Source organism: Pteronotus mesoamericanus, unplaced genomic scaffold (assembly GCF_021234165.1).
Source record: "Pteronotus mesoamericanus isolate MK-2021 breed Mesoamerican mustached bat unplaced genomic scaffold, CSHL_Meso_final contig_82, whole genome shotgun sequence".
NCBI lineage: Eukaryota > Metazoa > Chordata > Mammalia > Chiroptera > Mormoopidae > Pteronotus > Pteronotus mesoamericanus.
In genome coordinates this window covers 514,085-541,602 of record NW_026555265.1, presented here as the reverse complement: position 1 = coordinate 541,602, position 27,518 = coordinate 514,085, and the positions used below count along the sequence as shown (strand labels likewise).

At 38.9% G+C, this 27,518-nt stretch overlaps 1 protein-coding gene across 1 annotated transcript in view; it reads left to right on the top strand.

Moving 5' to 3' along the window:
* Nucleotides 1-296: 296 nt before the first annotated feature.
* Nucleotides 297-27,518, top strand: part of CUNH3orf70 (chromosome unknown C3orf70 homolog) — a 56,913-nt gene continuing 29,691 nt past the window's right edge. Inside the window, exons 1-2 of the mRNA XM_054585066.1 lie at nt 297-380; nt 688-932. Of these exons, the coding sequence (XP_054441041.1) occupies nt 737-932 (196 nt within the window). The 5' untranslated portion in view covers nt 297-380; nt 688-736. The remainder of the gene's footprint in view (nt 381-687; nt 933-27,518) is intronic.

Genomic DNA, 27,518 nt, shown 5'->3' with positions numbered 1-27,518 from the left:
AGGGCCTGCACTCGGGGCGGGAGGTAGGTCCTCGGGGTGCGCGCGAGAGTGGAAGCGCTCGCGCGCCTCTGAGGGGTTCTGTGGCCGGACACCTTGGGAGGTGTGTAAGAGAGAAATGTGAGGCGCGTGTGCGGAGAGGCTGTGTGTGTGCGTGCATGTGTGTGGGGGGGGGCGGAGGCTGAGCGGCCCGGGTGGGCGTGTCCTCGATGCGCCCAACCCTCCGTGAAGTGTGAGTGTGAGTCCTCGGGATGACCCAGCTCGAAGGGAGGTGTGCGTGTGAAAACCAAGCCGCCAAGGCCCTTCATAACGGCCCTTCATCGGGAGGGGGCAGTCTCCGAGGAATGACTGAGTGTGTGGCAGGGACTCGCTGATACCGGAGGGTACGCCTACGAGCGCGGTCCCCAGCGTGGTGTGTGTGAAGAGGCCGGGCCAGCCGAGGAACGCGCGTGGTCTGCCCCGCCGGCCAGCGCGCGCGTGTGTGCGCGTGCGCGTGGGGCGCGGCGCGCGCAGCGGCGGAGGGAGGGAGAGGCGGCGGCGGCAGGCCCAGCCCCCGGTCGCAGAGCCCGGGGCGGCTCCTCGGCGAGCCTGGGACGGCCGCACTCCGGCCGCCGCCACGCGCTGTTGTGACTCCTGGCTCGCGTCGCGCCCTCCGGCTCCTGCAGCTGACTAGGCTTTCTGTCCACCCAGACGCCGCTTCTCCCGGGCTCTCGATCTCGGCTCCGCGGAGGGAGAGGAAATGAGTGCGGCGGCAGCGCCGGCGCCCGAGCGGGGTTGGAAGAGCGAGAAAGTGGACGAGGCTCAGGCCCTGGCGCGGAGTTGTGCTGCCCGCAGACCTGACTTTCAGCCGTGCGACGGGCTCTCCATCTGTGCCACGCACAGCCATGGCAAGTGCTTCAAGCTGCACTGGTGCTGTCACCTAGGATGGTGTCACTGTAAGTCGAGCCGCGTCTTCCCGCCTTGCGCTGCGGTCCTGGACGCCCGCTGGGCCGTCTGGGGTCACCGCTGGGACTGACGCCGCGGGGGGCGGTGGGCTTGGCCGGGGGTTGCTTTGCTTTCAGGCGGGGGCCGCCCTGGTCTCCGGGAGGGCTGCAGCTGCCCTCGCGCCGGACGGCTCGGGTTGGCGCTGCCTTGGCAACGAGATGAAATTCCCGTGGGGAGCCTAGCCTTAGCCACTTCTACGAAAGGGGATCTCCCCGTCCCAGGAAAACTGGAACCTAGTTTTCCTTTTCCTTTTTAAACCGAAATGACCAAGCAGTGTGTTGAGGAATAGTCGAGAGCCGTCGGAGTTGATGACAACTCGAGGGACAGCCTTTTCTAAAGACTGGTGGTTAAATATGCCCCTTTTTCTTTCTCACTTTTATCTTTCCGGGCAGCTATTTAAAAGAAAGAGCTTTTGGAAATCGAATTGTAGCCCATTTATTGCATCCAGTTGAGAAAGCGCTAAAGTGTGAGAAACTGTTTCCAAGAAGTTAATATTAACAGCTTGGAAGGGTGAACTCCTTAAATATCCAGCTGCAGCACATAGAGCCAATATATGAGATTGTTTTGAAATTACAAAGTAAAATCAATGAAAGGAAGCTTAAATAATCTTACCAATTTATAAGAGCCAGGACTAAATGGCGTAGGCCTCTTCTCTGTGTTTATCCTGCATGGAATTTTTGAAAAAGGATTAAACTTAAGTAGTCTTTTAATCCGAATTTCACAATTTGATTAGTTCGTGGTATTTGGCCTGCTATATCATTTCTTATTAGAAATATATTGCAAACTTAGTTTCCGCATACCCTTATAATAAAGTGTTTTGAAATGCTTATTTAGACACAAATTCTCGAAGTGGTCTTAAGTTAAATTTTTTCCATGTTGGTGAGGAAAAAACATGGCTCCCAGCAAGAGATGCAGTAGATAACAAATCCTATTTACATTAATTGAACATAATAGAATATTTTTAAATGAGTTTATACTTAAAAGACAGGTACTTCTTACATTTATTTCATAGTAATAAATTCTTTTTTTACGTTTATTGAATGGTATTGATTTTTTTGGTGTTCTGTGTGCTGATAGGTCAGTCAGTTTCTTCCTATATCTCATTATTCCTCTTGCTCTCAGATCCATTCCCAACTATAAAGCATCACTTTAGTGTGGGGCAGGGTACAAAACTGGAAGAAGCAACTGTAGGGAGCCTGTGATGCTGAAGTACACAAGTAGGGTGAATCTGGTGAGAGTCCATTTCCCTGGGGAAGTGTAGAATCATAGTGTAGAATGTAAGGAACGTTAAAGAGGGTCCAGTTCAGTGCCTGTCTCATTTCAGCAGTCTCCCTTCTAAGTACACCATTAATGGTTAGAACCTTGCATTCTTCTTAGGCAGCTTCTTCCTTCATATAGAGAACTTTGACTGTTAGAATACTGCGCTTCCTTATATGGAGCTGAAGTTGGTTACTTTCTAACTTCCTTCCATTGCTCTTATTTCTACTTTATGAGATAATATAGAACAATCCAGTCCTTTTTAAAAATTCTTACTTATTTTAATTTTTTAAAAAATCTTCACCTGAGGACATATTTTTATTGATTTTAGGGAGAAGAGGAGGTGGGTGGGGATGGAGAGAGAGAGAAACATTGATGTGAGAAACATCGATAGGTTGCCTCCCGTACATGCCCTGACCAGGGGCCAAACCTTCAACCTAGGTATGTGCCCTAACTGGGAAATTTAATCCACATCCTTTTGGTGTATGGGATCATGCTCCAACCAATTGAGCCACCTGGCCAGGGCTCCAGTCCTTTTTTAGAGCACGGCTGTTTCAACTCTTTAAATGCACACACAAATGTCTTGCCAACATAGACTGTCTTCTCTCTGTATCCCCAGCCACCATCAGTGTCTATACTGAAATAGGTTTGAAATTCATGTGTGTTGAATGACTAAATGAAGGTAGCTATCATTTTCCTCCGAATGCATTGTTTTGTCCTGTTTATAAATCTCTGTTTCCTTCTGTCTTTTCTTTTATGGAATAGTGTCCAGGCTTGGAAGCCTCCTGATCTGTTCTGAATATGTGCCAATAAGGTTAAGATCCTTTGAAGGGCATGCAGTATCCTAGTTGAGGTTTGATGAGCCCAGAGGTGAACAGAACTCTTGTCTCCCATGTTTGAGATACTAGTGCTGTAACATGCATCTCATTAGCTTTTATGAAATATCCACATCATATCGAGTTTGCTGCTGTCAGATTGAAATACGCTTGTGGTCAACCAAAGCCATTGTTTATTTGTTTTATGTATATGGCAATTAAGTTACAGTGCTTGCCCATTTCACAGTTATACATAAAGGTTTGGACACAGGTATTAATTGAGCCCTTAGGAATTTTTCCTTATTAGATTTCATTTTATTAGAATGAGCCCATTTTTTTCTGGCTTATCATTGTGTTTCTAGATCCTGGCTCTTTTCATAATATGTATCATGAGCCCCTTAGTTTCATGTCAACTGCACATTGGGTGCCAACAGTAGCATAGTAGTATAGTAACCTTCTCATTCAAGTTATGGATAAAATTGTTGAACAGGAGAAGCACAGAGGGAGTCCTGAAGCTTGCCAGTAGAACTGCCCTTCAGGTGGATAGCAATTCATTAATGAGCACTTGTTATGGTCGTTCAGACAATTACCTAGCTACATAATTGTACTGTTAGCTATCTCATATGGGTATAATGAGAACCTGCTCAAATACCTTGTTGAAATCCTACCTACACACTATTTTTACTGCTTTATGATATATGACCTATGTATAAACAGTCTTAAAAAAAGAAAGGAAATTAGATTAGTATAACTCAGATTGGTTCCACAAATGCTTACCACTTTCTTTTCTAAGTGATTGGAAGTCATTTTTTAATAATCAATTTAGAAAAAGATTGATGTCAAGTATACCAGATTATTTTTGGCAGTTCTTTCTATTAAACAAAAAATCAGACCTACATTTATTTATTCTTTTCCAGTCTTTTGGCACCCTGCTGAGTCTCCATGCTTTTTTCACTGGTTTGATTCAGAGATCACATTCACTATGCATTTTATTTCACTTAGATCACCGAAGTGCTACGTTACAGTCTCCTCACCTATACTGGACATCAATTCTTTCTACTCTTCCCATTTTTTTAAGGCTAATATCACTTTTTCTTGAAAAGAAGCAGAGTTAACATATTTGAGAAGTTCTATTTTCTTTTTGACATTCATAAACATTACATCAATCCTAAGCGGAATTTCTTTAATTCTGTTGAACATCTATTGAGCACCTTCTTTTTTGTGAGAAATTATTATGAACACTAGGAATACATATATGAATACAGCTGGATCCTACTCTTTAAGCAGAATGTAAGGGCATGATTCATGCTGTATTTATTTTTGTATTCCTTTAAAACTACAAATGATATGGGTGAGAAAATCATGAGCTTATTCACCAAATCAGAAAATGCTAAGATGAGACTACCTTGATGCTTAGAAAATTCAGGACAAATAAAGGAAATTCAGTTTTATATGGTTAATGTTAAACTTTTGAAACTCATAACCTTATGAAATAGAAAAGGCTGAACATATATACAAGTTCATAAAAAACATGAAACATATATATAGTCATAGAGTCAGTGCTTGATGTATTATTAAAGGAAATAATTAGTGTGTTTGGGTAATGACAGATTTTAAGGACCATGTCTGGGAGGGAAACTGTAACATGTTTTGTTAGTGTCACTGTCAAAGATCAGTTATTGGGCTGAATAAAGTATGGCCCTGAGTCTGTAACTTTATTTTTCCCCAGTAAGGAGTGACATTGGATTGAATTAGTGAGTGAAGGATTCCAAGAGGAATTTTGAGAGAAAAAAAGACAGCTCGGTCAATGAAAAGGGATGGGAAAGAATAAGTCATATGCAGATATTGTAAAGTAGAGTTTTATGGCTGGAGTACATAGAATATTTAGAAGGAAAAAGAGATTAGATTGTTGAGATGTTTATTGAGGGATAAACAGGAAAGGTGGGGAAGTCTGGAATTTCATTTGATAGAGGCCTTGGTACATAGAAATAACATGGACTGCTGGGGAGTGAAACCTGCAAGGGGGGTTATTTTGGTATTAGAATAAAAAAAAATATTGAAATTCATGCAACAAGATCCATATAATGGAAGTTAGAATAGATTAGATTTGAAGGGAGAGGAAGAGGTTGGCTATGAAGGATAACTTCTCGACTTGTAGAGTTCTGCCTTATGCAACTTAGATGGATGGTGGTACTGTTGATGCACTGGCAACAACAAAATACTGGAGGAAGACTAGGTTTGGTTGGTCACAGATTATGAATCCAGTTTTGGATCATGAATTCAGAAAGATCATGAACCGAGTTTTGGGTCTATTGAGGTTAACCTGCTTGTCATCACACGGTGATATCAGTAGGCAGTTAGCTATAGTGATGTAGAACTCAGAGGTGAGGTCTGCATCAGAGATAATATGTAAGCCACTTACTTATTTATGGATTAATAAGCTTTAATAAGCTGATGAATAAGTTTTTACAGCTTTAGCCATGATGAAGCACACACTCCATCAAGGGAGAGACCATAGTATTAGAAATGAAGAAAATAGGCTTACCCTTTAGAACACTAACATTTAGAATCTGGGTATGGGAGGATGAACTGGCAGTAGAGTCTAAGAAGAAATGGCCAGAGAAGAAAAATCTGAAAGTATCATATTGCAGAAGCCAAGGGAGATGAATGTTTTAAGAGTACGAAGATGAAATCAGTTTTTAGCAAATTATTACTTAGATATTTGTAAAATATACAAATAATAATTTTTTTACTGAAAAAGAGTGTGAAAGGTTTAGTCCTGCAACACTAGCTTCAGGAATATACTTAATTGCAGTATTAGTCAAATCTTTTAAGACAGTGAGTTTTTCAAGATTGGAAGAGGAGAATAGAATGCCAGGAGCTGAGAATTAGGACACAGAGATAATAGTTAATATTTATTAAGTGATTACTTTGTGCCAGAATAAGCTTATTATGCTAAGCACTTAATAGGCAATTATGTCATTATGTCCATTTTATAACATTTTACAGTTGAGGAAAAAGAGAAGTTAAGTAACTTTCTCATGAGCATATAACTAGTGAGGAGGAGAGCCTGGATTTGGATCCAGGCCTCTCTGCTTCTAGGACCTGGACTTTTAATCATCTATAGGCACTATAGAGCAATTTAAAATAGGTGAGCAAAATCAAAAGATTTTGTTCTCTGTTAAAGCCCATGATGGGGTAAGTTTTTAAGAAATGGCTGGCAAATTTTCTGAACTTCAGTAAAGAAATACAAAAGAATGAGAACTATGAAGAGTTCTAAATCTTTATGGGGTTGAGAATGAAATTCAAGTTAAGGAAGTTCAGGGAGTTAAGGAAGATAAGGTGATTAGAAGGTGATGCGGGTGGGTGGGTTGGGGGAGTGCACGTGGTGTGATGTAGGTGCCACAGCAGACTCAGAATTGGCTTAATAAAAATCAGAAAATAGATAAGCTCAGTTTTCTGCAGAAGACACCTTAAGAGATGTCTGTCTCTTTCAAGTTGAAAGCAGGAAGAGTGGGACTTGATGTATGTAGTCTAATTGGTGATATTAACATATCTAAAGAAAGGCTGTCACAGCAGAAGGTAGAGGGGCAGCATGGAAATATAGAAAACTGCAGGTTGGAGAGGCAGGATTGGGAAGTGATTTTGGGGACTGTTCAGAGAAGGTGCTTCACTGCCCAGAGGTTTAAATGTCTGGTCCCCAAGCCTGGACTATCCAAGCAAACATATGGTTATAATTTGGCTTTCTATTTATAGATTTCCTATAGGGAGAGAAGGATCTGACTAGAGAATTTAAGCTTTTGGGACCTTAGGCCAAGTGCACTTTTCTTTGTTAGTTAGTATACTAGCAGTGTGGTTTTTGTGTTATTCTCTTTGTTCTGTTTTCCTGCTTCTACACAGTTCACAAAATCAAGTTCTGACCTCCCCAAGGTAATGCCAGCTGGTTTTTCTAAGGGACATCTCAACCATATCAGTAATAGTAGCTCAGAAAATATATTCAAGAAGTTTGATAGTGAAAACTAGCAAAAAAAAAAAAAAAAAAAGAAGTGGAGTGGTAGTTTGGATGGAGAGGTCAGCTGAAACTCTTTTTATTTTCTTTTAAAGAATGAGAGTTCTTGCCCTGGCTGGTGTGGCTAAGTGGATTGAGTGCTTGCCTGTGAACCAAAAGGTCGCTGGTTTGATTCCCAGTCAGGGCATATGCCTGGGTTACAGGCCAGGTACCCAGTTGGGGCATGCGAGAAGCAGCTGATCGATATCTCTCTCATACATTGATGTTTCTCTCCCTCTCTTTTTCCTTCCCTTCCCCTTTCTCTAAAAATAAATAAATAAAATCTTTAAAAAAAGAATGAGAATTCTTATCATGTGTTGTGTTTAAAAGATACAGATATTAAGAGGACAAGTGTGAGATCAAATTCTGATGAATTTTTCTCAAAGCTTTTCCAATGATAGAGAAAGCTGATGAGTGTCTTTCCATCCAGGTTGTGCTTCAGTTGTGGATGTACGTTAACTTCAACAATTACAGATAACACACAGGAGGCTTATATGCGGGTACGAATGTAGTCTTGCATTGAAACCTCATAACAACCTTGTGAAGCAGGTACAGTTATTATCCTAATTTTTTTAGATTAGGAAAGTTGCAGAAGGTCACATGTAGCTCTGGTCACATATGGTGAACGTGCATCAGAATCTGACAAACCAGCTGGCAACCAGAACTCTGATTGGTCCTTCTTAAGGTTCAGTGAGGATGGTTTCCCCTGTTTTAAATTCTTTTTGGAACAAGCAGAATTTAAGTAAATAAGTAAAATGAGAATGACTTCTTATTTTAACAGAAGGGCAATTATATGCATTATGAACATTTTTTGGAGTGGTTGAGAACTCTATAGAACTACTTTTAAAAAATATTTAGTGATGTTATTTGTATAATATGAAGCTTCAGTCATGTCATATATTCAACTGTTCCCTAATTGGGCAGCCCTTTTTTTGTTAGATTTTTCATACCTACCATTAATTATTATTGGCTTCCAAGCCTGTTGAACTTAGGGACTTGAACTAGATAGTTTTTGAGGGCTTTCTATGATACAATTGTCAACATTATAAACCCCTCACTTTGTTCTCTCATACTATAAAATCTCATCAAATACAAGAGAGAATATTTTCAGAGAAATTGTTTTATTAATTCCAAACAAATATAGAAACACATGTTTAATAACCAAAAGTTGTGTAGTAGATTTGCTTTCTTGAAAAATAAGGAATGGTTTATATATAGAATGTGGAAGGCAGAGAGTAGTCGTAGAAAGGACTTGAACCATGGAATGAGGCACACCTAGTTTTGAATTCTAGTTTTTCCATTTATCGGAAACAGATTACTCAGCCTCTCTCAGCTTTGATGTGCTCTTCTGAAAAATAGGAATAAAAGTTCTACTTCACAGGGTTGTTGTGAAGATTAAATGACACAAGCAAAGTACTTAGTGCAGGTGTTCAGTAAAGGGTAGCATCAGTCCCTCTTCAAAGCAAATGAACAGCGTGGCCCTGGCCTGGGCGGCTCAGTTGGTTGGAGCGTATTCCTGGAGACTGAAGGGCTGAAGGTTCGATTACTGGTCAGGGCAGTTACCTAGGTTGCAGGTTCAGTCCACAGTCAGGGTGTGTACGGGAAGGCAGCTGATCGATGTTGCTCACATTGGTGCTTCTCTCCCTCCCTTCCTCTGTCTACCCAAAATAAGTGAACATGTCCCTTGGTACTAGATAGCATAGTCATCCTGAGGGCAGGCTGTGGAGTTGGACTTTGTGTTTGAATCCTGGCTCTGCACACTTACTAATTATGTGGTTTGTGGGAAGTTAATCTCTGCCTTTCAGTTGTTTATTTAAACACTCAAAAATAACAAAGATCATAAAAAATATACATTTTTGAATATAACATTTAGAAATTGTTGAGCTTTTTACTGCCTTCATTGTTGGAAGGTCTGTTTTGTAAAAGTTACTCTGTGATGAGTTAACTACTTTTTATCATGAAATCTTGTATTGTTCTACAACACCTACTCCCTACTCCATCCTGTTTTCCACCATTGTTAAGCAATGGATAGTTCTTGTTAATCAGATATACCAGTTAATAAAGAACTATTATATATATCAGATATGGGTCAGAAGATTTTAAAGGATCAGACTACTACAGAACTTGCAATATGTTAAAGTGAAACTGAACATAGTTAACTTTAATGATTAAGAAGTCTTGCCAGGATCTTAGATACTTGGCCATCATTTGGATACTGGTAGAGAAAAATGGTAAAAGTGATAGTTAACAGAGCGGTCCTGGTTGCTAGAATGCTGGACACAGTAGACTGAATTGTAGTCTTGGCAAATTACCTAAATTCACAGAATTTTTGTTTTGTCTTTCTCTCATTCTTGTGGGGTCTTAAATTTTCTGACATTTAACAGTATTCTGCAAGCACACTGCCAAAATTATGCAATATCCAGAGTGCCAACAATGCATAATAAATCCCTCCAGCTGTGTTGGCGCAGGGTCCCAAAAACAGTTTATTCAGGACAATTCTTTAACCTCCCTATTGCTTATTTGACAATTAAAAACTAGCTGCTTTGGTGTAATACAGTTATAGTTCTCCAGCTGTATCTCATTTTTACAGACTTTTGGTGAAATAAAAACACTAAGAATGTAAGTTTGATACTTTGTGGAAAATTCTATTAGATTCATTTACTTTTTCCGTTTACACACACATGTACCTTTTTTCTAAACTATTTAAAAAGTAAGTTGCAGACATCATGACACTTCACATTTAAATATTCCAGCATGTCTCTCTTAAGAATGGGGATATTTTCCTATATAACCACAATACTAATCATAACTAAGGTAATTAACACTAATTTAGCAATAACATCTAATACATACTTTCCTTATTTGTCAAAAAATGACTTTTATAGCTGCCTTTTATTTCCAATTCAGGGCCCAGTCAAGATTCATACATCACTTTAGTCTTCTTTAATTATTCTAGAATAATCACATGTTAAATTTTTTGACGAGTCCAGGTTAACGGTCTATGGAATGTCCCATATTTTACTAACTGTTTCATCATGATTAGATTTAGGTTAAACATTTTTGTTGAGTTATTTCATAGGTGACATTGTGTCCTTCTTACATTGTCATATGAGGAGACATGTAATGTCAGGTTGTTAACTACTGCTAATGCTAAGGTGATAACTGCCAAATCTGTGCATTATAAAGATTCCCTTTCCTCTTTGTTATTTCTCTTTTTTAAAAGTATTTTTTGTTTTTAACAAGTAATCTGTGGGGTGGTACTTTGATACTGAGTGATATTCTGTTCCCCAACAGACTTTATCCCAGTGACTGAAGATTCTTGTGTAAATCACTTATTACATAGGGGGTTGCAAAGTAGTGATTTTCTAATTCTGTCCTTCCTCTACCATATGATGGCATTGTTTTATAAAGCAGAGGCTTCTCTTCTCTACCTGCATCTTTTCGTTTTTAGTAATTTACCGTAGATCATTGGATTTTTTCAATATCTTATAATCAAGTATTGTAATTCTTCTTGATGCTCAAATTGTCTTAAATTAGGCCAGTGAGAACCCCTCAAGTTGGCTTGTGTGTCTGTGTTTGATGAATCTTTATCATTTTTTGAACACTTCTCTGCTTTCCCAAAGAATAAGATGTTTCAGGTTTACCTAGTAACTTTCCTGTCCCAGACCAGAAATCAGCTATTTTTCTAAGGAGCCCAGGCTCCTTTTAGTGAAGAATGTTAATGGAAACTATTAGCTGGGCTTTTCATGTGCTTATTTCTACTGGGGTGTTGCTGCATTTTAGGCCCTTTCAGTGGACAGATCGAGGAGGTTTGTGTGTGCTTGCACGTGTGTATCCTTCACCTTTCCCCATTTCCAATACAGGGTGGGGCAAAAGGAGGTTTATAGTTGTGAGTATGGGAGACAGAGAGTTTACTCTTGTATTATTTGTTAATTAATGTATTTCCATATGAACAACTGTTAACCTACTTTTGCCTCATCCTGTATGTACCTCCCTTCTCCCTGAGTAAAAACCCTGGTTTCCAGTACATCATAGTATTTACTTATTTTCTGAAGCCTCATCTACCCACAAGATAGTTTAGGGATTATTACACTAGTATCACTACCAACAGCAAACTTGTGACTAAAATTCAAGATTTTTTGCATGGTCTTTGGACTGTATCTTAGAAAGAATGTGTAGTAATAGCACTGTGTTTAAAAGTTTCTTGAATTAATTTTTTTTCCTGTATGGTTATGTTATCAGGTTAATTATTTCTCATTCTAATCAGTTTTGGGCTTGCTTTTTTCATCTTTTTTAAATTAAACTTTTTATTTTGAGATAATTTGTTGATTTACAGGCCATTGAGAGAAATAATATGGAGATTTTATATATTCTTTATTCAGTTTCCCAGTGGTTGCACCATGTAAAACTAGTACAGCATCACAACCAGAAAATTGACACTGATACAGACAAAATAAAGAATATTTCCATCATTGCAAGGCTTGCATACCACCTGTTGCTCTGTTATAGCCACACTCACTTTTCCCCCTGCCCCACATCCTCATTAATCTGGCATTCACTAATGTGTTCTCTATTTCTGTAATTTTGTCATTTCCAGAATGTTATATAAATGGAATCAAACAGTATGTGACCTTTTGGATTAGCTGCTTTCACTCAGCATAATTCTCTGGAGATTCATCTAGGTTGTTGGGTGCACCAATAGTTTATTCCTTTTTAATGCTGAGTAGTATTCCATGGCATACATGTACCATAGTTTAATAGCTATTGAAGGACATCTAGGTTGTTTTCAGTTTTTAGTAATTACAAATCAACTCACTATAAACATTTGCATATGAGTTTCATTTCTATGGGATAAATGCCCAGGAGTGCAACTGCTGGGCCATGTGTTTGTTGTATGTCTAATTTTTAAAAGAAACTGCTAAATGTAGGGACTATACCATTTTACATTCCCACCAGCAGTGTATGTATGGGTGATCCAGTTTCTGCACCACATTCTTGTCAGCGTTTGGTGTTACTGCTATTTTTATTTTAGCCATTTTGATAAGAGTGTACTTATAACTCATTTTGTTTTTAATTTTCTTTTGCATTTACGTAATGGCTAACGTGCTATTTGCCATTTGTATATCCTCTATGCTGAAATGTTTTATTTTTTTTGAACACTTTTTTTTTTTTTTTTTAACCACAATGAGCTATCACCTCATACCTGTCAGGGTGCTTATCATTAATAAAGCAACAAACACCAAGTGCTCCGAGAATGTGGAAGAGGAACCCTTTTGCACTGTTGGTGGGAATATAGATTGGTACAGCCACTGTGGAAAGCAATATGGAGATACTTCAAAAAATTAAAAATGGAACTGCCTTTTGACCCAGTGATTCTCCTTCTGGGAATTTACCTGGAGAGACCTGAAACACTAATTCGAAAGAATACAAGCACCCCTGCATTTTTGTGGCATTATTTACAATTGCTAAGATATGGAAGCAGCCCAAGTGTCTATCAATAGAAGAGTGGATAAAACAACTATGGTATGTATACACAATGGAATACTATTTGGCTGTAAAAAAGAAGAAAATTTTATCCTTTACAACAGCATGGTGGACCTGGAGAACATTATACTAAGTGAAGTAAGTCAGTCAGAGAAAGATTCCACATGATTTCACTCATATGTGGAATCTAATGAACAAACTGAACTAACAAGCAAAATAGAGACAGACTCATAGAGAGTGGCCTGATGGCCCTGGGGGCGGGGTTAAGGAGGGGAGGGATTGAGGAAAAAGGACTCATGGACATTGGACAACAATGTGATTGTTGCGGGGGAAAGAGTTGGGTATAAGGGGGATAAATGATAATGGAAAAAATACAGTAAAAATAGTAAAAAAATAAAAAAAGTACATTTAATTAATTGTCATAAAAATACTTTTTTTAAAGAGCAGTTTTAGGTTTAAACAAAATTGTGAGGGAGGTACAGAGATTTCCCATCTATTTTGCTCCCACACATGCATAGCCTTCCCTTATTATCAGCATCTCTCACCAGAATGGTGCATTCATCTTAGAGTGCACTCTTGAATTGTACATCCTATGGATTTGGACAAATGTATAATTATATATATTCATCATTACATCATATAGAGTATTTTCATTGCCCTAAAAATCTTTACAATTCCTGTTTATCTCCCTCTTCCCCTCTCAATCCCAATCCCACAGGAAACCACTGATCTTTTTATTGACTTCATAGTTTTGCCTTTTCCAGATTGCCATATAATTGGAATTACACAGTATGTAGCTTTTTTTAGATTGGCTTCTTTTACTTAATAATATACATTTATGTATTTGTCTTGAGAACTTTTTTCTTTGTATTGCTGAATAATAAATATTCCATTGTTGGATGTACGATAGTTTTATTTTTTTTATTGAGGCATAATTGACATAAAATATTATATGGGTTTCTGGTACACAGTATTATTACTTGATATTTGCATATGTTGTGAAATGATCACTACAATGTCTAGTTAACTTTCATCACCACAGGTACAAATTTTTTTCTTGCGATGAGAACTCTTAATATATACTCTCTTAACTTTCAGATATACAATATAGTTAACTATAGTCACCATACTGTACATTACATCCCAGGACCCATTTATTTTAACTAAAAAAACGAACCTTTTGATAACCTTCACCTAATAATTTCTCTCCCTCCCCTAGCCCCTGCCTCTGGCAACACCAATCTGTTCTCTGTATTGATGAGTTTAGGTGTTTTGATTTTTTTTTTAAGATTCCACATGTACGTGAGATCATATGGTATTTATCTGTCTGACTTATTTCACTTAGCATAATCCTCAAGGTCTATCGTATTGTTGCAAATGGCACAATTTCCCTTTTTGTGGCTGAATAGTATTCCATTGTACACATATACCACATTTTCTTTATCCATTTATCTATCTATGGACACTCAGTTTGCTTCTACATCATGTCTATTGTAAATAATGCTCAGTGACCTCAAAATGTGTATCTTTCACCTCAATGTTTTCATTTGCTTTGGATAAATACCCAGAAGTGGAATTGCTGGCTCATCTGGTAGTTTATTTTTAATTTTTTGAGGACTTAATACTGTTTTCCATAGTGGCTACCCCAATATTTAGTCCTACTAACTGTGCTCAGGTGTTCCTTTTTCCCCACATCCTGGCCAACACTGTTATTTCTTGTCTTTTTGATACTTACTAGCCATTCTAACAGGTGAGAGGTGATATCTCACTAGGGTTTTGGTTTGTATTTCCCTGACGAGTAGAGATGTTGAACACATTTTCATGTACTTGTTGGCCATCTGTATGTCTTCTTTGGAAAAATGTTGATTCAGATAATCTGTCCATTTTAAAAGCTGATTGTTTTTGTTGTTGAGTTCAACTTACGGCATTCTGGAAAAGGCAAAACTATGAAGTCAATAAAAAGATCAGTGGTTTCCTGTGGGATTGGGGTTGAGAAGGGAGGAGGGAGATAAATAGGAAGAGCAAAGAGGATTTTTAGGGCAATGAAAATACTCTGTATGATGTAATGATGAATATATATAATTATACATTTGTCCAAATCCATAGGATGTACAATTCAAGAGTGCGCTCTATGATGAATATACCATTCTGGTGAGAGATGCTGATAATAGGGAAGGGGAAGGCTATGCGTGTGTGAGGGCAGAATAGATGGGAAATCTCTATACTTCCTTCACAACTTTGTTTAAACCTAAAACTGCTCTTTAAAAAAAGTATTTATGACAGTTCTTTAAATACACTTTCTTTTTAATTTTTTCAGTATGAGTTGTTTATATATTTTGGGTATTAACTTTTTATTGAATATATGATTTACATATATCTTCTTCCATTTGGCAGATAGCTTTGTCATTTTGTTGACAGCTTCTTTTGCTGTGCAGAAGCTTTTTAATTTGATGTAGTCTATTGCTTATTTTTGCTTTTGTTTCCTTTACTTTTGGTATCAAATCCAAAAAATCAGTGCAAAGACTTATGTCAAGTAGCTTACTGCCTTTTTATCCTAGGAGTTATATGGTTTCAGATTTTACATTCAAGTTTTTAATCCATTTGGAGTTGATTTTGTGTATACTATAAGATGGTGGTCTAGTTTCATTCTTTTGCATTTTTCAGTTCCCCAACATCATTTATTAAAGAGACTCATTTCTTTTCCCATTGTATATTCTTGGCTCCTTTGTCATAAAAAATTTGGCCATATATGTGTGGACTCATTTATGGGCTCTCTATTATGGTCCATTGGTCTTTGTGTCTTTTCTTTTAATGCCAATATCACACTGTTTTGATTACTATAGTTTTGTAATAGGGTTTGAAATCAGGAAGTGTGATGATTCAGCTTTATTCTTCTTTCTCAAGATTGCTTTGGCTGTTTGGGGTTTTTTGTATCACAGTTTATCCATTCATTTACTAAAGGACATCTTAGTTGCCTCCAAATTTTCAGTTATGAATAAACTGCCATAAGCGTCTTTGCACAAGTTTTTGTGTGGATGTAAGTTTTCAACTCCTTTGGGTTAATACGAAGTTGTACAACTGCTGGATCATGTGGCAAGAGTATGTTTGGTTTTATAAAAAACTGCTAAACTCTCTTCCAAAATGACTGTACCATTTTACATGCCCACCAGCAATGTGTGAGAGTTCCTGTTGCTCCATATTCTGGCCGGCATTTGGTGGTGTCAGTGTTCCAGATTTGGCCATTCTTATAGGTGTGCTGTGGTAGCTTGTTATTTCAGTCTGCATTTCCCTGATATTTTGGAGTATATTTTCATGTGCTTATTTGCCATCTGTATATCTTCTTTGTTGAGATGTCTGTTAAGGTCTTTGGCCCATTTTTAAAATTAGGTTGTCTTCCTAATTATTGATTTTTAAGAGGTCTTTGTGTATTTTGGAAAATAGCACTTTTTTGAATGTGACTTTTTCAAATTTTTTTTCCAGTGTGTGACTTGTCTTCTAATTCTCTGGATATTTTTTTCACAGAGCAGAAATTTTAAGTTCTGCTTGTTAATTATTTCTTTCATGGATCATATCTTTGTTGTATCTAAAAAAGGCATCACCATACCCAAAGTCATCCAGGTTTTCTCCTCTGTTTTTTCAACTTTATTATTTTTATTTTTTAAAATATAATCTTTATTATATTTTTTCCATTACCATTTAGTCCCCTTTAACCCCACTCCCTCCTCTGTTTTCTTCTAGTTTTTAGTTTTGCATTTTGCATTTAGTGTTGTGATCCATTTAAAATTAATTTTTTGAAGAGTATATGATTTATGTCTAGTTTTTTTTGCACATGAATAACAAGTTCTAGCACCATTTGTTGAAGATACTTTTATTCTTTCCAACTAGACTTTTTTTAAACTGATGAGCTTTGAGAGTTCTTAATATGTTTTAGGTACCACTCCTTTATCCTTTGTCAGAAGAACAATTTTCAAGTATTTTCTCCTAGTTCTGTAGCTTGTTTTTAAATTCTCTTACAGAGTCTTTTGCAGATCAAAATTTAAAAATTTTGATAAAGTCAGATTTATCAGTTTTTTTCTTTCATGGATGCTGCTTTTGGTGCTTTTAAGAACTCTTCACCTAACTTGGGATCCTGAAAATTTTCTCCTGTATTTTTTAAAAGTGTTTTTGTTTTAAGTTTTACATTTAGATTCATGATCCATTTTGAGTTAATTTTTGAATAAGATATCCATTTTAGATCAAGTTTCTTTTTGCCTACGGATGTCCATGTTGCTTCAGCACTATTTGTTGAAAAAGCTCTTTCCTGCACTGAACCGCTTTTCCAGCTTTGCAAAAAACCATGTTATGTTGGTCTATGTCTGTTCTCTCCTTCTGAGCTACATGTCTGTCTGCCAATACCACACAATGTTGATTAGTATAGCTATATAATTAGTATAGCTATATATAATATATATAATTAGTATAGCTACATAATGAGTTTAAATTGGGTAGACTGATTCTTCCCACTTTATTCTTCTTTTCCAAAATTGTTTTAGCCATTCTTGTTTCTATGCCTCTCCATAGGAATTGAAGAATAATCTTGTCTATATCTATAGAAATCTTGTTGGGATGTTGATGGGAATTGTGGTAAACCTGTGTTACAATTTTGGGACGATTGAAATCTTACCACGTTGAATCTTTACTGTATGTCGAACATGGTATAGTGCTCCATTTATTTAGATCTTTTATTCCTTTCACTAGAATTGTGTAGTTTTTTAGCATAACAGTTCTGCACATAATTTGAGTTACATAGAAGTCTTTACATTTTTGACTGATAGCAAAAGGATTGAATTTTTAATCTTAGTGTCATTGTGTTCATTGCTAGTATATAGTATTCTGTGACCTTGCTGAACTGACTTATTAGTTCTAAGTTTGTTTAAAAAATATTTTCCTTGGCATTATCTACATAGACAGTCATTTCATCTACAAGTAGAGACAGTCTTATTTTTTTTGCTTCCAATCCATTGTGTCTTCCCCCATCACCCTTCTATTGCTTTTGTACTGGTTAGAATTTCCAGAACTATGTTGAATAAGAGCGATGACAGCAAATCTCTGTCTTGTACCCTCATCCTTAGGATGAAAGTATAAAATCTTTCGTCTTTAGGTATAATGTTGGCAGTAGGTTTTCTCTAGATGCTCTTTATCAAGTTGAGGAAATTTCTCTGTATTCCTATTTTTTGAAAACCAAAATTTTTGAATGGGGTATGTTCCCCCTTCCAGAAGCTTGCCCTTGCCTTTCCCTTCCCCCTCCTATTTTCCCACAGGCATGCATCTCCTAAACCCTAGGGCTCCCCACGAGGCTTGCAAACGGGAGCAATGGGCAGTGGCAGCTCATCCTGGGCTGACCCCTAGAACCTGCCTCCAAGGCTCCCTTTTCTCTGACTTCTCAGTGAGCCAGCGCACCCCAGCCCAGTCTCGCTCTCATTGCTGCTTCTATGCTAAGCCATTCCCTGCTTCACTGTCCCTAGCTTTTCTTCAAAAAGATTTTATTAATTTATTTTTAGAGAGAGCGGAAGGCAGGGAGAGAGAGAGGGAGAGAAACATTAATGTGTGAGAGAAACATCGATCAGTTGCCTCTTGCACGTACCCCAGCTGGGACCGGGCCTGCAACCCAGGCATGTGCCCTGACCAGGAGTTGAATTGGCAACCTTTGGTTTTGCGAGACTTCGCCCAGCCAACTGAACCACACTGGTCAGGTCTCACTGTCCCCAGCTTTAATAAACACACTCTAGAAATAAAAAAAATTATGAACAAGTACTAAATTTTGTCAAATGCTTTGATTGATATGATCATGTGATTTTCCCTCATTAGCCTTTTAATATGGTGGATTATATTGATTGATTTTCAAAACTGAACCAGCCTTTTCATCTCTGGAATTAACCCCAGTGGGTTATGGTATATAATTATTTTTAAATATGCTCAGTTTTATTTGCTAGTAGCTTGTTAAGGATTTATATGTTCATATTAATGAGTGGTGTTGGCCTATAGGTTTTTTTTCCCCCCTCTTGTTTTATTTTGATATCAGTTTATTACTAGCTTGGTACAGTGAATTGGGAGGTTTCCTCCCCCTACTATAGTCTGGAAGAGATTTTTTAGAATTGATGTTAATTTTTCTTTGAACATTTGGTGGAGATTTCTTTTTTTGGAGTTTTAAATTAACTCATTCAATTTCCTTAATAGTTTAGAGGCTTTTCAAACAATTACCAATGGATGAGTGTGATAGTTTGTAATTTTTGATGAATTGGTTCATTTTATTCTAAGTTTTTAAATTTTTGTGTGTAGAGTCGTTTGTAGTATTCCCTAATTATACTTTTGATGTTTGCCTGGTCTTTAGTGATAGTCCTGCTTCATTCCTGACTCTGATAATACATGTCTTTTCTCTTTATTCTGTGTCAGTTTTGCTAGAGGTTTGTCAGTTTTATCAAACTTTTCAAAAAACCCAGCTCTTTGTTTCATTTATTTTCTCTCATTTTTCTGTTTTCAATCTCATTGATTTCTGTTCTCATCTTTCTTATGCCTTAACTTCTGCTTGCTTTGGGGTTATTTTGTGCTGCCCCCCCCCCCCCCCCGCTTTTTTTAAGCTTCTTGAGGGTGGGAACTTAAGAGTTTTGATTTGAGACTTTTCTTCTTTTCTCATGTATGCATTTGTTGTTATAAAAATTCCTCTCAGCACTGCTTTAGCTGTGTGCCATAAGTTTTGATATGTTTTATTTTCATTTTTCATTAAGTTCAATGTATGCTTTGATTTCCCTTGAGACATTTTTCTGTTTTATGCATTATTTAGAAGTGTGGTTTAGTTCAAAAGTGGTTGGAGATTTTCCTGTTAAATTTTTGTTAATTGATTTCTAGTTTGATTCCATATGGTCAGAGAACACATTTTGTAGGGTTTTTATTTTTTTCCAATCTGTTAAGGTTTGCTTACTGGCCCAGGATATGGTCCAGGTGATATGGATACTTTAAAAAAAAAATGTTATTCTGCTGTTGTTGGGTGAAATGTCTGTTAGTTCTGTTGATTGGTTGTATTGAGGCTTTCTACATGCTTGCTTATCTCCTGTGTCCTGTCAGTCCTTGGAAGAGGAGTGCTGATGTCTCCCACTAAATTGTGGATTTGTTTCTCTTTTTAAGTCTGACTGTTTTTGCCTCACATATATTTGCAGCTCTGTTGTTTGGTAAATACCCATTTAGAACTGCTGTGTCATCTTATTAGATTTATTCTTTTAGCATTATCCCATGACCCTCTGTATAATAATTTTCTTTGTTCTGTGGTCTGCCTTATCTGATAGTGATACAGCCATATATGCTTCCTTTGATTAATGTTTGCGTGACATATTCCCCCTCCTTTTATTTCCAAAGTGTCTACACTGTTACATTTGTATTGAGTTTTTTATTTTTAATTATATTTTATTGATTATGCTATTACAGCTGTCCCAATTTTTCCCCCTTTGCCCTCCTCTCCCCCTACTCCCTCAGACAGTCCCCCTACTGTTGTTTATGTCCACAGGTCTCGCGTATAAGTTCTTTGGCTACTCCAGTTCCTATACTGTACTTTACATCCCCATGGCTATTCTGTTACTATCTTTTTGTACTTTGTAATCCCCTCACTTCCTCACCCGTCCCCCTACACCCCCGTCGCATCTTCTTTTTCTTAAATAAGTCCCATTAATACTTATATAATAATGGTTTGGTGATGATGGACTCCTTTAGTTTTTTTTTTTTTTTTTTTTGTCTGGGAAGCTCTTTATCTGCCCTCTAATTCTAAATGATATCTTTGCTGGGTAGAGCAATATTGGCTGTAGGTCCTTGCTTTTCATGACTTTGAATATTTCTTGCCAGTCCCTTCTGGCCTGCAAAGTTTCTTTTGAGAAATGAGCTGACAGTCTTATGGGAACTCCCCTGTAGGTAACTAACTCCTATTCTCTTGTTTTTTTTCTTGGAATGGTTTTCGTAGTTTCTTCCCCCCCCCCCCCCCCCCCCCAGTTATTCAATGTTTATTCACAAACATTTACTGAGCACCCACTTAGTGTTCAGGCTAGTGTTGGCTATCATCAGTGGAAAATGAATAATATACTGTGCCCACCATCAAGTTTGGTACAGGAGACAATCATCATTTAAACAAAGAAATATAGCATATATGGCAAGAACTGTGATAAGGACAACTTCATCAAGAAGTAGTATCATGTAGTTGTAATGAGCACAGCTTTAGATCTAAAATGACTGTGTTCGAATCCCAGTGCCACAAACTATTGCTTTCATCTTAGGGAAGTTGCTAAACCTCTTTGTGTTTCAGCTTCCTTATCTGTAAAAGAATAGCATCTACTTCATAGTGTTGTCAGTGAAAATGAGGCCCTTTTCACAGACTTGCAAGGAAAGCATGTATGGGAGAATAAGGTTTAGTGGTAAGGACTATTGTAGAAGCAAATTCAAAGAAGTGTACTGGTTTCAGCTTCAGTGTCTCATCTTTGTTCATCCCATTATGGAAAAAGTCCAGCCTTGTTTTCCTCATGTCCAGAAATAGGGCCAATGTCCAGAAATTTTGTGCCATTGATTTAGTACATGTCTGCCCCTAACTCTCTAGCATAGTCTGTTCCCAGCTATGCTTCCTGGGGCACTGTGCCCAGGTCTGGGCTTGGAGCCTGAGCGTGTGCCAAGCCTCAGGCAGCTGCTAGGCTTACATGGCAGCCTGGTCTCCAGCAAAGGCCAGGAGCAGAGTGGGCTAGAGATGCCCGAGGAGAGACTGGGGAAGGAGGCCCCGGGGAGAGAGCTGAGAGAGTAGCCGGTGGGATCCCAGCACTGACTCATCCCTCATACAGCAGCGGCCATCCTGCTCAGGCAGCTAGTTTCTTTTTCTGATAGCTCTTTGTTGGTGTATAAAAATGTGACCAATTTCTAACATTAATTTTGTATCCTGCTACTTTACTGAGTTCATTTATCAGTTCTAGTAGTTTTTTGATGGAGACTTTAAAGTTTTCTAAATATAGTATCATGTCACCTAGCAATAATGACCATTTAACTAATTCCATTCCTTTCCAATTTGGATTCCTTTTATTTCTTCTTCTTGTCTGATCGCTGTGGCTAGGACTTCCAGTACTCTGTTGAATAAGAGTGGTGAAAACAGACGTTCCTGTCTTGTTCCTGATCTCAAGGGAAATGCTTTCAGTTTTTTCCCATTAAGTATGATGTTGGCTATGGTTTCATTGTATATGACCTTTATTATATTATGTTGAGGTATGTTCCTTTTATCACCACTTTGCTCAGAGTTTTTATTATAAATGGATGCTGGATTTTATCAAATGCTTTTTCAGCATCTATTGATATGCTCATATGATTTTTATCCTTCATTTTGTTTATGTGGTGTATCATGTTTGTTGACTTGCAAATACTGTACCAACTGTGCATTCCCAGAATAAGTCCCACTTGATCATGGTGTATAATCTTTTTAATGCGTTGCTGGGTCTGGTTTGCTAATATTTTGTTGAGGACTTTAGCATCTATGCTCATCAGAAATATTGGCATATACTTTTCTTTCTTTATAGTGTCTTTATCTGATTTTGCAATTAGGAAAATCCTGGCCTGTAAAATGAGCTTGGGAGTAATCCCTCCTCTTAAAATTTTTTTTGGAATAGTTTGAGAATAGGTATTAGTTCTTTGAAGGTTTGGTAAAATTTACCAGCGAAGTCATCTAGTCCAGGGCTTTTGTTTGCTGGGAGGTTTCTGATTATTACTTTGATTTCATTAGTTGTAATTGGTCTATTCAGATTTTCTGATTCTTCCTGATTCGGTTTTGGAAAATTGTATCTTTCTAGGAATGTATTCATTTATTAGTTTCTTTTTCTTTCTTACTCTGGGTTTTGTTATTCTTTTTCTAGTTCTTTTGGGTTTAAGGTTAGATTGTTTATTAGAGATTTTCCTAGCTTCCTGAGGTAGGCCTGTAATGCTATAAATTTCCATTTTAGGACTACTTTCACTGTGTCCCACAGATTTTGGTTTGTTGTGTGTTTATTTTCATTTGTCTCAAGGTAAATTTTGATTCCTTCCTTGATCTCATTGTTGACTCATTTGTTGTTTAGTAACATGTTATTAAACCTCTGTGTTTGTGTGTTTTTTAATTTTTTTGTGAGTAATTTCTAGTTTTATACCATTGTGGTGAGAGAAGATACTTGTTATGATTTCAGTCTTCTTGAATTTATTAAGACTTATTTTGTGCCCTAACATGTGGTCTATCCTAGAGAATGTACTGTATGCATTGAAAAGAATGTATATTTCGCTGCTTTGGGGTGAAATGCTCTGTATATATTTGACCAAATCCATCTGGCCCAGGGTGTTTTTTAAGCTTGCTGTTGCCTTGCTGATTATTTGTCTGAAAGATCTGCCCATTGATGTCAATGGGGTGTTAAAAACCCCTAAAATGACTGTGTTACTGTCACTCTCTCCCTTAATGTCCACAAGATTTTCTTTTAAGGTGCTCTTATGTTGCGTGCATTTATGTTTACAAGAGTTGTATCCTCTTGTTGGGTTGTTTCCTTTAGTAATAAATAATGTCTTTTTGTTGTTGTTGTTGTGGCCTTTGTTTTGAAGTCTATTTTGTCTGATATGTTTTGCTACCCCAGGTGTTTGTTTGTTTGTTTGTTTCCATTTGCAGAATTTTCTTTTTTATTTTTGTTGCTCTGCTTGGGTGTTTTCTGTTATCCTCTAAATCGCTGATTCGATCCTCTGCTTCATTATTAACCTGTTGATTCCCTCTAGTGTATTTTTCATTTCAGATTTTGTATTTCTTGTTTCTGTTTATATTAATGGTTTCTATGTCCTTTTGAATGTTTACTATTTGTTTAAGTTCTCACTGAGATCATCTATTCTCCCCCTAAGGTCCTTGAGGATCTTTATAAGCATTGTTTTAAACTCTGCATCTGGTATCTCGGTTGCTTCCATTTCATTTAAATCTTTTCCTGAGGATTTTTCTTACTCTTTCATTTGGGCCATGTTTCTTTGTCTCCCCATTTTGTCAGCCTTTTTGTGTTTGTCTCTGTGTAGTAGGTAAATCTGCTGTGACTCCCAAACTTGTTAAAGATAGTTTTAAGATGTAGTGTTTTTGTGGGGTTCAGTGGCATAGCCTTCCAGATCACCTGAATTCGGTGCTCCAGGATTGTGTCTAGTATGTATGATGTGTGCCCACCTATTGTAGTTGAGTTTTGAATCCTGTTGGCATGTTCTTGAGTGGAGTTGACCCTCATGTTGGCTGTCGGGACAAACCTCGATCACAGTGTGTAACTGAGCAGGGGCTCCACCCCAAGGCGGAGTTGTGCCTAGCAGGGTCTGGTGCCTGCTGGAATTCTTTGGATGTGCTATTGCTTGTGTGGCTAGTTGGGTCGAGCTCTGGTTGGTCTGAAGCCCGATACTCATTGTGTTGGTTCTGGGTCTACTTGGGTGAGGTTCTGGTGCAGATCAGTGTCAGATGCTGCTTGTAACCAGGTTTAGGCTGCCTGTGTGGAACTACCTTGCTATTCACTGTTTGTGGCTGCCCTACAGAGACTGGGTGTGCATGGGAGGGGCTAAGCTGTGTACAGCGTTAAGCTTCTTCCAGCTCTAAGCCAGGGGCAGATCAATAAAAGTCCAAGGCACCCTGAGGTCCGCCTCTTCCTGTTGGCTACTTTGCCATCCGCTAAAGTCGCTTGGTCTTTCTTCAGAGCCGTCTGAAAAAAGACTGTAGAGTGGGCCCAGGCTGGCCACAAGCACAGACCCTTCTATAAAGCGTGAGCTTGGTAGGGAAGGGCGACCAGGGTCAGGAGGACCCAAACTAGTGTGTCTCCTGCTTAGGGGCAGCACAGTCAGGCACTGAGTGGGCGTGGGGGAGTGGCCCCTACTCCAGAGCCATACCACTCAGTCTCTGCCAGTTTCCAACCCTAGTTCCCCCCGGGAGGAATGACCGGCAGTTTCAGGTTGGGTGCAGCCAGCCAGCTCTCCACTGCAGGAGCAAGCTCAGTGGGGCGGAGTCACCAGTACTCAGGAGAACAGATCAAAACAGTCTCCTCTTGTGGGTGGTGCCACCAAGCCTGCAGTGGGAGACACTTAGGTTGCTTTCTATCTTGGCTATTATAAATAATGCTACAACGAACATAGGGGTGCATATATCTTTTCAAATTAGTGTTTTGGATTTCTTTGGATAAACACCCAGAAATCGAATTGCTGAATTACGTGGTGGTTCTATTTTTATTTTTTTAAGGAAATTTCATTCTGTTTTCCATAGTGGCTGAGCCAATTTACAATCCCACCAACAGTGCACAAAGGTTCCCTTTTCTCTACCTCCTCAACAACACTTACCATTTGTTGATTTATTGATAGTCATTTTGACAAGTGTGAGATGATATTGTGGATTTGATATGCATTTCCCTGATGATTAGTGATGCTGAGCATCTTTTGATATATCTGTTGGCCATCTGTATGTCTTCTTTGGAAAAATGTCTGTTCAGGTCCTCTGTCCATTTTTCATTTGGGTTATTTTATTTTTTTTAATCTTCACCTGAGGATATGTTTTAATACATTTTTTTTCCCCCTGAGAGAGAGAAAGGGAGAAATAAATATCAGTGTGAGAGAGAAACATTGATTGGTTGTCTTCCATATGCACTCCGACCTGGGATTAAACCCACATCCCAGGTATGTGCCCTGACCAAGGATTGAACCTATAACCTTTGTTGTACTGGGTGGCACTCCAACCAACTGAGCCACCCAGCCAGTCTTTTTTTTGGTTTTAAGTTGTATGACTTTCTTATATATTTTGGATATTAATTCCTTCTGGCCTGTAAAGATCTTGTTGAAAAATCAGCTGATGGTCTTATGGGAGCTCCCTTTACATAACTAACTGCTTTTCTCTTGTTACTTTTACAAGTCTCTCTTTGTCTTTAACCTTTGGCATTTGAATTATAATATGTTTTGGTGTCGGTCTCTTTGGGTTCATCCTGTCTGGATCTCGCTGTGCTTCCTGGATATATGTGTCTGTTTCCTTCACAAGGTTAGGGAACCTTTTAGTCGTTATTTCTTCAAACACTTTTTAATCCTTTGGTCTGTCTCTCTCGTCCTTCTGGTACCCCTATGACCTGACCGTTGGTGTGTTTCTTGTCCCAGAGGTTACTTAAAGTATCCTTCTTTTTTTTCCTTTTTTCTTTTTACTGTTTTATTTGGGTGTTTTATGCTACCATGTCTTCCAGATCACTGATTTGACCCTCAGTGTCATCTAATTGATGTTGATTCTCTCTAGTATAGTCTTCATTTCAGTTATTTCTGAATGTCTTTTTTTTATGGTTTTTCTGCTTCTGTTGAGGTTCTCCTTGAGTTCAGCTACTTTTCCCTTAAGTTCAAGGAGCATTTACTATAACTATTTAGACTCTGTTTCTGGTAGATTGCTTGCCTCCTTTTTTTTGTTCTTTTTCTGGAGTTTTGTCCTGTTCTTTCATTTGGAACATGTTTCTTTGTCTCCTCATTTGACTGACTCCCTGTGTTTGTTTCTAGGCAGTAGGTAGATCTGTTTCATCTGTTAATCTTGCCAGAGTGGCTGGATGCAGTAAGTGTCCCAGTGGCACAGTCTCCCTGTTCACTTGAGTTGGGTGCTCCAGGAGGGTCCCATTTGTGGATTGTAAGTGAACCCTCCTGTTGTAGTTGATCACAGTTGGCACATCAGTGGGTGGAGTTGACCCTCAGGTTGACTGACTTTGAGTGGTCACCATGACTGTAGCAGACAAGCTGTTGTGCAGAGCCTGACCCCTTGGAGTGGAGTTGCATTAGTGGGCTCTTGTGCCAACCGAGTCTGCCCTTCAGCTGTGTTGTTTGTGAAGCGGGTTTGGTGGTGCTCTGGTGTGGTCTGAAGCTGGCCACAGGGTGTGTTGGTTCTGGAGCCTCTTGGGAGGGACTTCAGTTCAGGGGAAGGTCAGCCACTGTTTGTGCCTGGCTTGGGGCCACTTGGTGGGAGCTGCAAAGTGCTCTTTGGTTGGTTGCCTCTTGTGCTGGGCTTGGAAGTGCTTGGGAGAGGTTTCCTGTGAACTGAGGTTGGCTGCTGCTAGTGTGGGACTTGGGACCCTATGATGGGCACCGCAGTGTGACCTGAGGCCTGCCACCACTTGTGCTGGTTTTGTGGCCACTTAGTGGAAGCTATTTTTAAGCCAACATTTGCTGAAGCTTATGCAAAGCTTAGGGCCACCTGATGGGAGTTACAGTGCACCTTGAGACCAGTTGCAGCTTGGGCTGGGCATGGGACTTCTTAGCAAGTTGTATGGGGCATGCTGATGCCAACTGCTGCTTGTTTGGGGGCTGTGATCCTTTCAGAGAGTTTAGGAAAGTCTTCAGCGTGAGCTGAGTCATGCCACTTGTGCGGAAAGCTGCATGGAAGTGGCTCAGGCTGGACGCTTGAATGGGGTGGGGCAAGGTCTCAGGGAACCACCCGAGGGGGATGAACAGTGTTAATAGGAGCTCAGATGTGGCACCTGCCTGCACCTGCTGGCTGGATGGGGGAGGGCTGAACAAAGGAGCAAGGAAGCCTGTCAGGGCTTCTGTACTGGAGAGAGCTGCCCTCCAGCTCTTACTCTGAAGCTAGTCAGTTCAGTTCCTCTTTGCATGTGTCTGCTGCTTTTCAGGCTGCTGCCCCTGTGCTGGAGCCTAGGGTGAATGAGTTTGTAAGTGAGTGAGTTCATGTTCGAGCCCTTAAGAAGAATGCCTGGCACTCCACTAGGCCTCCGTTCTCTCACATGGATGCAATCCCTGCTGGAATTTCCCAGCTAGATGTTATGGGGATTCCTATTCCCAGCATTAGTGTCCTGGACTGGGAAGCCAGGTGCGGGGTTGGACCTCTGGATCCTCAAGGGGCACCTTCACAACTGAGATACTCTTCCTGATTCTTAACTGCCATACTGTGG